The 12941-nt window shown below is 41.6% G+C and overlaps 1 protein-coding gene across 5 annotated transcripts in view; it reads right to left on the minus strand.

The window, feature by feature from the left end:
- The window catches only part of rapgef6 (Rap guanine nucleotide exchange factor (GEF) 6), a 188188-nt gene that overhangs the window by 15064 nt on the left and 160183 nt on the right, over positions 1 to 12941 (minus strand). For all 5 annotated transcript variants that reach the window (XM_030069454.1, XM_030069452.1, XM_030069453.1 and 2 more), the window contains 4 exons: positions 8480 to 8647; positions 7362 to 7577; positions 3042 to 3253; positions 2136 to 2259 (listed from right to left, as the gene is read on the minus strand). In XM_030069454.1, coding sequence (XP_029925314.1) covers positions 2136 to 2259; positions 3042 to 3253; positions 7362 to 7577; positions 8480 to 8647 — 720 coding nt within the window. The remainder of the gene's footprint in view (positions 1 to 2135; positions 2260 to 3041; positions 3254 to 7361; positions 7578 to 8479; positions 8648 to 12941) is intronic.

Here is a 12941-nt window from a genome sequence, read left to right on the forward strand (position 1 = left end):
AAACACACATTCAAATGAATGAGGGAAAACAATTAACAGGTCAATGATGGACTTCAGTATGGTTCAGCGGTCAGGCGAACAGGCACTGCAAATGGAAGGGTTAATCACACACACAAGCACAGGCAGATAACACACACGCACACACACATTCGATCATACACACACAAGTAATACAAGTAGGGAGAACATGCGGCTTTTATGGTGGCGGATGACACAATGGAAGGGAGGGATGCACAGTGGACTGAATTTATGAACCAGGCTGGTCCAGGCTGAACTGGATGGAACCAGTCCCAGGACAAACTTACCCTAAACTCTTCCACCTCTTCTTCCTGCAAGCAAGAGGCGTGAAGATTGAAGCGTGATTTTAAAGACAGGGTCAAGGGTTGGGGGAGGAGACAAGACTATGTAAAGGTCATGCGACCACAGACAAACAGGAAATGACCGGAGATGAGAGGACGCCAGACATAGGACCCCATATCAACCTGAAGTGCTTATGTATGTGACAGAGTGTGTGGCGGATTTTTTGAAGCCTGTTTTAAATGCCATCATTTAGTGACACTTCACATGAACTCCAGGTTATATTGCATTCATAACACTGAAACAAGGGTTCCCACTCCATTACTTTTGATGACATGATGATTTCTTTGCTTGTCCACGTTAAGATTTTAAGCACACTTCAGATTCAAAAGTCTTACTACAGCTCATTATTTCTGCGGAAGTGAATATAATGTGAACACAAAGGGTTTTCCCTTTATGTTCACGTATGGTTTGCTGATTTAGCTTGACTGATTTTTTTTTTTATTTATTTTTTTTTTAATTAAGACTGAAAAAACTTTCAATATATTCCATGACTTGTCCAAAGAATTTATTAAATTCTTACAATTTTCTCTGTGTGGAGTAGACTGAAAAATTCCATCAGATTGCAGAAATTTCATGTTCCAGTGGGAACCCTGTGAAATAAAAGCTGCATAACAGTTCTATCACACTTAAAAAAAAAAAAAAAAAAAAAAAACACACATAAAAAAACTTAATTCTTGTACCAACATAGTTTTGTCACATTTGTCATATATGACGCGATGATATTAAATAATCATTAATCTCAAAATAAAAGTCATGTCATTGCTGTAACAGAACAAAAAAACATGCTTTGAAGTGTTCTTGAGGTGTTCACTCTCAGGATGACAATCGCGTCTCATAAGAAAACTCTTGTGCTTGTAGTATGGGGGCACTGCCAGCAGGGGGCAGTCTTACCACATGACAGTGACAGCCTGTGATACACACCCACATAGTGAGTGACACAAAATAAACACTGCAGTTGGCATCAATTCAGTCTTAGTTCCAGTCAATCCATGCCTCGGGTCGTTGTGTCATTACCTACCAACAAAGGAATGCAATCACATCTCCCTGAGACATGGAGTGGAGGGGAAGTGAATGTGAATTGATGGATCCAGACCTTGTGTGTTTGTGTGCCTGAATCTGCTAGTAAATGATCCAGGCTGGGTGCCAGAAGTCTGGGATGATAGTGGTAACATTCCTTGTGTGCCAACACATTTGGTGCCCTCTATAACTTAGGTTCCTTTCTGAACCAGGAATCTACTCGGTAAAGTGGGATCTCTTTCTGAAGAACTCGCTCTCTCAGCTGCCTGGGAAACACCATGAGTCAGAATCACAGATATGGATCATACAAGGAAATCCTTGATTTGATGCCAGTTTAGGCAGGAAAAAACATCAGACTAATTGAGTTCAACTAAAACCTCATTAGATAATAAATGGTATAATTACTTGTCTTCTTTCCTAATCAGTTTCCTGTTAAGCAGCTTGGAATTTTACATTCTCATGACATCAGACTCTTAGTTCTCAACAATCTTCACTTTGAGTGGGGGATTTTTTGTGGAGTGATAAGCTTGGAGTACAGCTTTTTGGAAACAAAAGCTGCATCCCAACAATCTTAGACCAGATGGATTGCCCTAAACCAAACAGCTTAGGACTATCCAGGACCAAATGGACATCCTTCAGGAGAGTTTGTATTTACCATGAAGCAGGCCAGGGAAATGAAATGGCTTTAACTGACCCTTATCTGTGAAACTGTACCCATTGGTATAATAAACATAATGGTCAGTCATAAGACAACCAACCTCTGTCGAAACATGAGGGCAGGGTCCATATTGGCAGAGGTCATCCGCACCACGTGTCTGATCTCCTTGGCGATCATCCTCAGCTTCTCAAAGTTCACCAGACCGTCCACATTGGAATCATTGCCTGGGAGGACACACACAATGCACCCATAAACAGATGTGCACACACAGAGTTTGTATGGGAGCAACTGTCAGCTGTCAACAATAGAAGGGAAAAGACAAATGATTCATATCTAGGGACATTTTCAAGATGCTAGTCGGAACAATATTTCTAAGTGTCATCTTCAGAGTACAAGGAGACTTGTTCTTGAGCTATTCTTATTGTTCCTCTAGGAGATGAAAGTGTCGTTCTTTCAGACTGAGCCTTGCTAGGCCCTTTGAGAATACTTTTCAACTTGCATAATGAGGGAAACTTTCTTGTCCATTCTTAACATGGCCACAACTAGACATCTTTACGACAAAAGCTTGAAGAGGAAGTTGGAGGGTGAGAAGAATAACCATTGCTAGTTTTGACCTTATGCAGTGTAATATGTAAAAAGACAAGATGAGGAAGCCATTAGCAGAAGCAAAACTCCTGAGTGAGCCTGAGATTTGCCTTTTGCACAGAACAGAGGAAGTAAGAAACACTAAACTGGAAACAGGAGCTCTTCAGAAAAGGTTTCCGCTTTTAAGCCACTTAAAGTTTGCATAGACGCTACTGGACACACAAGAAACATTAACGTATGAACTGGTAATCACTAGTTGAGGTACTGAATTGAACGTTGGCTATACAGAAAATAATTCGACTGCAGATTTTGTACACTGAAGGTCTCTCACAGAAGAAACAAAATCATATGAAAATACACATAAATCCAACAACTTCCCAAAACAAGAGACTATATAAACAGGCATCACTCATTGTTCTACCTTCATGTAGGAAGGTGAGGTCCTTCTTAACCACTGGGAACAGGGGTATGATGGGAGGCTGCATGCTCTGGCTGCTGAGAACGTTGCGGTACTTGGCCATGTTCCTGGACGGGTCAAAGACGTCCTGCAGGTCCCCGAAAAGCTTCTCGTACTTACTGGGCAGTTTCTCCCACGATCCCCTTAGCCGAGCCACCGGCGCCAAGTTCAGACCACTATTGACAGAAGGAAGAAGGGGAGGAGGGATGTGGGAAGGGAGGTAAAGATAAATAGGGTATGTGGGAAGAAGGGAGGGCAAGGATGAAGGTAGACAAAGAAGGACATGAGGGAGGGAAGGATAAAGACAGAAATGAGTGAGTGAGAATGGAGGATTAAGGATAGAGGAGGAAATGCAGGAGAAGAGGCAGTATGGAAAGCAGAGTAGGAGAGAGGTGAAGGCAAAAAGTATAAAAGGAATGAGAGAAACAGGGAGTATTAGGGAAGGAGAGAGAGACAGAAAGAGATCTAAGGTTAGCTACCACTGAGTCAGATAAAATCAAGGGAGAAAGACAATGCGGTTAGCTGGAATGGACAGCTGGCCACAGTACTCTGCTCTCCACACTGCATTACATCAAATATACACTGACACACACTCCTCAGGGAGAGGACAAGGAGGAGGAGAGAAAGAAAAGAGAAAGAGGAATGAAGAGAAGAGAAAAGACTTGTACAGAGCACAAAAGAACAGAACAGAAAATGAAGAAGAAAATGAAGTCATCACCTCAAAGTCCACACAAGACATCTGATTAACACTTGATCCACATAATTCCTGCTGGAGTTGTAGTATTCAACAGAGACCACATATTTATGGTGTCAGTCTTGTCACGCACTTGGATGAATTTTTATTTGGTCCTGACTCAGTCTTGGATACTGAAGACAAGACATTTCTTCAAGGACCAGGAGAGACCATTGTATAGGCTTTCTGATCCAAGATTTGCATTGGCTCACCAAACACCAAAACCAATCTCTTATGCAGCTAATCCACAGAACCATAAATGGAACGTTCATTAGTAGAGACTGCCTGTTATGCCTGTTATTGTTGCTGTACCTCGTCTCCCCTCATAAAGCTGTGCTCACCTATTCAACACCCTGGTATTCAGAATGTCCTCTAAGTCAGCTATTACAAATTCTGAATTTAAGATCATACAGAATTTCTGTCTGAAAGCAAAGAAAATGGAGCATACAGTGGAGTGTAAATTCCAAAATATTTTCCAAGTAAACCTGACAACTGAATAAGTATATTGAAATGAAATTATTACATGAGGCAATATTTTATTTCTTGTGTGTCTGATTTCATTATTTATCTCTCAATTGTGTAAATTAAAGCATCTAAAAACATGTTGAGATGCAATTAATTATTATTCAGATGATGGTCTTGAAGTGGACTAGCACAGTTCTGGTCTTGGTCTTGCGCAATGCACACGTCCATATCTAACCCTAACACTGACACTTGCACAATTACTACTTCTCCAGCCAGCTATCTTCAATTAGGGTGGTCTTCATTTCTCCACAGCAGAAGACCCCTTCAGGCAATGTCAACTCGGAGCAGACTCTTTTAGACAGCCGATAATTATGACTGGCACAGCCTTTGTTTCTGCTGCCGTCTCTCTTATTATCACTCCAATTCCTTTCTGTTCCCTCAGTTGATTTGTTCATCAGCTTTCCACCCTACATTCTCCCACTATCTCCTTCTCTATATTTCTCAGTTTCTTTCCTCTGTTCTCTTTACTTCTGCTGGTAGTTACACGCTTTTCTGCTCTCCAACTTTATGTATTTCAGAGATCTGGGTCAAACAGTATCAGGAAACAAATCTTCAAGCCTGGTTCACTTGCGTGTCAAGTATGGGCGGGATTTGTCAAACAGTATGATGAGAAGAGTTCTAGAAAGTTTAGACAATGACGGGGAAGTGCATGAGAGTTGATCTAGTGTACTTCTATGTGATCATCAGCTTAGTGAACTTGACCTGAATTGTCCTGATGCAACCACACCTATGTTTCATCACATGGAAAATAAAACAAACACTATTACAGCTGGGATTTCAGCCAGGTCAAGGATTTTTTTTTTTTTACTCTCATCCTCTGTCCATCTTTTTTACCCACTCCCCAACCATTCCCTTCCCACTTTGCCACTTGATTCAAGTAAAATCTTGATAGGTCAAAAAAAGTGAAACTGCACGAGGATAATTTGTGACCCAGCTGATATACTTCTTCACCAGTTTAAAGAAAAATAAATAAATAACTAGTACTGCATAATCTGTTGAGATGGATATCCTTTGACATGTGCTGGCTCCTATTTTTGAGTCTGTATTAAATGCATATGTCAAGAGCCATAGATCACTGGATTGACGGATCCAGTGCAATGTGTTGAACACCTCATTAAACACTGGAATGGCTGATATTAGAAAGATTGGAGGAGACACGTACAAGCACACATGCGCACACGCACGCCAAAGATGTTGCTGGAAACCAGGGTAGAGGTGAATTAGTCCATACACTGACACACACACACACACACACACACACAATTTTTCCAAGTGCAGATATGCACTCTCACATATGGTATGTGTACATACATACACCTGTATATACTATACACAAACTCTCACATGCACATACACGCACGCACACCCACACACACCCTGTAGAGGCTCCTGTCATTAGGCATGCTATGCAGCAGACAGCCATATGTGCGATGCCGGCCTGCTGTGTGAAGAAGTGTAAAGGGACGTGGAGGTCAGACACTCCTGTTCTCAAGTGCCTTTTACAGCAGGGAACAGACGATCACCATGCTGAAGTGTTTCTTAAATGGTGGGTCGGGACCCAAAACATGTCGTGGGTCTGTCTCTGGAGGGTCGCCAGACTGACAATGCAACCATCCAGAGCTTTTCCCATTGAATAAGACTAAATCTATTCAATTACAATGCAGATACTGAGTATGTATAAGGAAAAAAGGGATTTCACTCTGACCGTTAAAGAGAAAACCTACTTGTTACAGTTTTTAGGGCTGGAGCAGCAGTAGATCAGCAAGCATCCATTAAAAAGCAGTACTTATCCTGCTGCTCCATCTGTAGATTCCACAGGCACAGTCTGAAACCACAGTGACGCTACACAAGAAAATTTAGCCAAATCACTGTCAGGACACACAATAGAAGCTCTTAATAGCTGAGGTCATCCTCTGTCTCTGATCTTATACCCATGAAAAGGTTCTGGAGACTATTCATATTGAAAAAAAAAAAACAACAACAAAAAAACTCAAACATACACAGAGACATCAGCGTAATTCCTTACATATGAAGACAGAGCTATGCAGATATAAACACATGGAAAGCCCATGTACGCACAAGCACTGGTGTCTGTGCAGCCAAAAACGTGAGTGCAGATGCTGATGAATACACACAAGGACAAGCAATGATGGAGGCAATCGCACACACAAACGCAAGAATTTTCCCCACTTCATCTCTGAAACACACACACACACACAGCATTAACATGACTATCCTTGTGGGTTTACCCCTTTACAATGGGGCCACAGTGACAACCTCAGCTCAGTCTAGCAGCAATCTCGAGCCAAACCACAGAGGGAAGCGGAATTAACAATAACAACAAACAATAAGTCTAACTGTTGCCAGGGGACTCTTGTTTTGAAGCTCTGGGGTTGTGGAGGCACAATCTATGTGGTTTGGAGGAAGCAGCGCTGATGCAATGAGCCGGCAGAGACAGAGACGGAGAGGGGAGGGAGGAAAGAGGCGAGGCTGGTTCCCATGAGATTAAGGGAGAGAGACCAGCGGCCAAAACTTATTTGGTACGGTAGCTGTCAGGGGAGACGGGGTAAACACACACACATGTAGCGCATGCTGCTGTTGTCATGGAACCAGAAATCTGACTTTGATACTACTAGGATTCTGCAGCAAACCTCCACATATCGCTGCTGGTGCTGGTTTTGCCAACCAGCTTAGGTGGACTAGAGTTTAGCTGCAGATGTGGTGGACTGTTTTCTCTGGTTTGACTCAACTGGATTTTGCGCTGACTGCTGCAGTCCACTGTCAAGAGCAAGACTGCTGCTCTCTGTTCCAATCCTCCATCTTCTTTTTATTTCAATAATTTCAACTGATGTGCCGCCAGCACATATATGTCCCCTACAGGTGACGCTCAAGTGAAATTGCTGCTTTCGGAACATATTTGGTGAAGGACTTTTTATAATGTTATTATATGAAAGAAAAAAAAAACAGCAAAACACACACAACTTTACATGCACACACATTTTATCCCATTTATTCGCCAAGCCCACCTGATAATGGCGAACATGGAGTTGAAGTTCTTGCACTCTCGGCAGTGCAGAGCGATCTTGATGAAGTGTTTGATGGTCTTCATCCTCTTCAGGGTGTTGGGTTCCTTCAGGATCTCTGTGGCGACCCAGAAGGTCTCCTGGTTAATCACCTCCTCAAACTGTTTCAGATGGCCACTCCCCGCTGAAGAGTCCAGTTTGAACAGGTCGTCGACATACCTACAAAGTTCAGGGAAACCGTTGACTCTTTGGTTTCTTTTTTGGAGCAGTGGTATAATATTATTACACAATCACACCAATATGAACATCCTGCAATGCTAAGTATACTATGAGTTTTACTGAAGCAATCTGATTGGTGACAGATGAGTTCAAACTGTGCTCACAGGTGGCTTTAGTGGCAGTACATCTTAGTCCCACTCTGGGAAATTTCTTTTTTTTAAGTGGCTAGCCATGCTACACTAGCTGCTAAGTCAACTTCAGGGACGTAATCAGGAACATTTCTTGTTTCTTCTGTTTTTCATTCTTGTAATATATATGTATGTATGTACACTACTTTGAAGAAAGCTTTTTAGTCAGTTCACATCAGTTGGTAAGCGCTGTACAAAAGCCTTGATACCCATGAGGGAATTTTTTGCTCTAATTACTGGGGTGCAACAGATGGTACTTGGGTACACCGCTTACCTACTGAATCACTGATGCATCCATAATAAGGCACTGTAAAATAAGTGAAGTAAACACCCGCTTGGATATTATTCTCATAATGAGTACATACTTAGTCGAGTAAACATTTAGAATACTAACACATGAATATGCAGGATTTGTGCCACAGTTTCCTACATAGTTGACAAAATATAGTTTCTGAAGGACTCAAATGCCATGAAATGCTATAAGCTGGCAAAATCAGCCATCTTTGAAATTGCTTCCTAAAACATACTCCTACAGACATGGTTTTATGTAAGTGAAGGTTCTCTTTTTGGACTATTGTCCTTGTCTTGTGTAACCTTGTTTCTTGTCCTCACTATGACGCACTTGGCAAAAAGCAGAATACAAGCTACTGTTATTATTCTGAAAAAAGCAGTACACCCACTGTCAGGACATTTAGATATTAGACAAGTACGCACTCAGTGGACTCAATGTTCCTGAAGAGGTCAAAGTCTCTCATGGAGAGCTGGGCAGCGACTTCCACAGTGCTGAGCTGCAGCAGTGAGATCTGACTCTCTCTGAGCAGATCCTGGGCGTCCTCGTCTGAACACAACGTCTCCGTCTCCATGTTGTTTTTCAGGTAGTATCTGCAAGGAAGAGGAGAGAGAGAAGGAGTGAGAAGTGATGAAACAAAGCAGTTAAGAAGGGGAAAGTATGCGACTGGTGAGGAGTAGATATGACATTTGATGTGAGATTAAAAACTAAATGACACGGAAACCAATACTAAACATCCCTGTTGATTGGAGCAGGATTCCCTTTGTGGCCCTGATATTAAATTGCATAACTTCTCCATGATTCTCCCTAACTAAGTTATCTAAGCACTAATTAATTCCTGGTTTGTTAATGTTTTTCAAGTCGGTAAAGTTTTAAAGGGGAAAAACAGTCTGGCCTCTAATACAGTTGGAATTGCCATGGAGAAAAATGGCTACAAACCACCATCTAATGCAATTAAATTGTGACAAGAGGTGAAAAATATTTTCCGATATCTTCCTGTTAAGTGACTAATATTCCTTGATTTCCCCAGACAATTAATCAAACTCACTGTCTGGAATAATGTATGCATACATGCCACATTTCATTATATTACAAAAAATCCATTACCTGTGGAGAAACATGAAAAGTGACTAGAATATGTCTAATTCTTGAAGTCTACAGGTAGTGAGTGTGGGAGTGGGACTAAGTAGTAGATATGCCATAATGTAAGAAAACAACAAAACTTTAAACTTATGATGGTGAGTGTGTTTTTTGGAGCAGGGATACTACACCATCAGTTTCTCCGCATGCTTTAACACAGACAGCAGGTCCAGACAAGCAATTCTGGAGGAGAGGATCCAGACAAATATATCTGTCCAGTTTTTGTAACTTTCTGTTGCTATGCCCAAAATAAATAAATAAATGAATAAATAAATCTTTTGGATGTTTCCCTTTGCTCACATTTCATCTCAAAATGGGCACATTCCCTGTCCACAGCTGAAGATGGGTTTGAGGAAAGGGAGAGGTACTTCAACAGCTTTGATGGATTATGGCCATACATTCACAGTCCTCGGAGAAAGAGGATGGGCACTTGACACAGAGGGGAAAAAAGAGAAATGAAGTCATTTCTCTTTGGGCCTGATTTCCAGTAGTTTATTTGGCAGAGCTACCAACAGCAGGCCATTTCTCTTACCTCATGATGTGCTTCTATGTTTATACATCTAATCTCTCTTTCCCCCCAGCTCTCTCACTTCTAATGGAGACATAATGTGCCCATCCTTAGGATATGGCACCTTAACACTCCATACACTTACAATCGGCCAAGCCTCAGGGGCAAAGAGTTGGCACGGATGTGGCCCTAAATTGCCCCTCTGTTAGTCTGCCAGACGTGTTTTGGAGAAGAGCGGAGAGAAGAGCAGGGGAGGGGAGAGAGGAGGATCTAAGGTGTGTCGCCAGGTTTCATCAAGTTAAAGATGAGACCTTCAAACCTTTTTAATGCCAGTTAGCATGAAATACAATATTCATTTCAAAGACTAGGTACTGGCACTGATCCCTTACTTAAACTTGACTCTACACTGATTTGATTCAGCGTCACATAATTTTAGTTTGGGATGTTTCAGTTACAATACTAATTTTGCAGCTTAAATATAGCTTTGCTCTTGTTCAACTCTTCTTTACTATCATGATTTTTAAATCCACAATGCATCACGACGTCTGCCTTTAGGCTTGATGGCGCTAGATTCAGCGAGGATCTCCTGCTATTGCTGATCCATTTGTTCAAAAGATAATTTGATCAACTGAGTTTCTGAAGATGAGCAGACGACATATATAAGATGGGGTACTACAAGCGCCATGTGATCTTAGGATTTTAAATTCAAGTAAAGGTTGCAATTAATCATAAATAATTTTGGCACTTGAACGAGAGTGGTGGAAAAAAAAATCTGTCAGAGAACATGTCTGTGTGACTGGGCCAGCTTCTCTCTCAAAGCTCTGTGCACCAAAAATCGGCAAGATTTTTTTTTAAGCTCTCTAAAATGGAATGGGAGACTTAAATGTTCAAATTAAGCATTCAGATTTAAGACATTTTAAAGCTATTTAAGGACCTGTAGACACTGTGGATTAGGATAAGTAAGAACCGATGAGAGAAGGAGAGGAGAGGGGGGTGAATTAGTGATGGACAAAGTGGTGCTAAATGGAACTGGGCAGGGTGAGGGCACTGGAACCAAGCCATTGTAACTGACTGACTCCTGTGTGTGTGTGTGTGTGTGTGTGTGTGTGTGTGTGTGTGTGTCAAGTTGAGGGATCCCCTGGCTATGTCTATATGGGTTTTAGCTGTGTGAACAAGTCTTGGCCCAGGCCTGTCCCCTGCCAGACCCTCTGCCTGTCAGTCAGCAACTGCAGAGAGAGAGACAAGGGTGAAAGAAAGAGAGGGAGGGAGAGCAAGAGAGTGAGAGAGAGAAAGAGCGAGAGAGAGAGAGCTATCCTTTTTTTTCAAAACTGTTCATGATTCACACTTCTAATCTATTTTAATGGACATGATCATGTGACTGGTGAATTGCAGCTGTGTTTCTGGACATGCATATTCTGTGGAGATGACTGAAGCGGGGCTTGTAGCAGCTGTTAACATGTAACAATAAGAGGTGGCATTATAACACGCATAGTCAAAATCACGATTTTACAGCTGGTTACAAACAGTTTTTTACATTTGATCTAAAACATAAATTTGAATATATAGATTTATTGCCCAGCCCTAACTTCTTTTAGTCTAGAAAAAATACACCATGAGTACACTATCGGTAATATGAATATTATATTACATTATATTTCTGTATCTTAAGACAGAGAGAGAGAGAGAGAGACAGAGAGAATCCTGTCACTACTAATGAAAAGAGATGCAAACAAAAAAAACAAAAACACATATACATTGGCCTTTTGTGAACAAATACTGTGCATTGTGTTGAATATAAGTAAAGCAATATGCTTTACTTATGTCTGTACATGACATGTGTACTGTCAACCAACCAGCAAACACCAGTGTCCACCAATGTCACAAAGACTAATTCCTGTATATTGTTCAAGGACATAGAAATCTATTATCTTTTCATATCTAATACACAATATACATTATATGAAAGAAGAAATGGAGAGAAAGGAAACAGATATTGAAGAGAGCAGTATGTTGTTGTACCGTATATCTGAACCGGCTCTCCTCGACCTCTGTCCACCCCCTTTTCTCCCAGTATGGCTCTGTATTTTTTTATTTATTTCTCCAGCTCAGTCATCCATCAAAAAACACAGAGAGGGCGTTCCCACGTCCCAGGAGTGCTGCATGAGTGAGTCTGCACGTGTGTGAGTGTGTGTGCTTGTGCCTGTGGACACGTATGTGCATGGATGTGTGTGCAAGTGTGTGTAGGTGCATATGCATGTCTGAGAGTTTGAGAGTGTTTTGCTGAGTGTGTGTGTGTGTGTGTATGTGTGTGTAGGTGAGTGTGCAGGGGTATGTCTGTGTGTGTGTGTACGCATGTGTGTTTTTATTTAGTGTGGGTGTGTCAGTATGTTTGTCTTAGTATGTGTGTGTGTATTTATGTAGGTATATGTGTGTGGTAGTATGTGCATCTCTGTATTCTCTCTCTGTATCCTTCTGTGTGTATGTGCATGTGTGTGTGGGTGTGTATAAATGTGGATGTCCGTATATATGTGCATGTCAGCATATGTGCATCTATCTGTGTGGGGATGTAAGAATATATATGGGTGTGCAAGGTGTGCCTTTTGAAACGTTTGTGTGTGTGTGTTTAGGTGCGAGAGCATCTATGTGTGTGTGTGTATGTGTTGGTATGCATGTGTACGTACATGCCAGTGTGTGTAAATGAATAATTCCAGCCGTGCCGTGCTGTCTGCCGAGGGCCCGGCCCCTGTCAGAGGATGAAATATTCATGCTAACCTAGTTGGGATGGGACTGATGAGGGACCACAGGAGATGAGGAGAAAGAAACCGAAAGAAACTGAGGGGAAGCTGAGGGAGAATGCTTTTTTTAAAAAACAGGACTCTGCATCTTCGTTCCAATTATCCTCCACGTCCTAGCAACTTTCATCTTCAAGAGAATGTGCCCTGCGTTAGGAAGCTGGTTTGATCTGCCACGAACTGGCTGGTGAGCTGTGCACCTTTTGTCAACAAAGCTACAAGGTACAATCATTTTACCAGGCACACACAAAAACAGCACCTGGCAATTCTTAGTATAAAGGATTTTTCAAGTTTAAATAGATTCTAGTGTCACAAAAATAAATCCAGAATCCTGCACCATGTCGGATTTTGAGAACATTGCGGCTGCACAGTTGCTGCACTGGATGCAACTCATCAAAAAATTACAATTTGTTATTTTTTTTTTCCCCAAGTGTTTGAGCTCTGCTA

Source organism: Myripristis murdjan, chromosome 14, assembly GCF_902150065.1.
Source record: "Myripristis murdjan chromosome 14, fMyrMur1.1, whole genome shotgun sequence".
Taxonomy (NCBI): domain Eukaryota; kingdom Metazoa; phylum Chordata; class Actinopteri; order Holocentriformes; family Holocentridae; genus Myripristis; species Myripristis murdjan.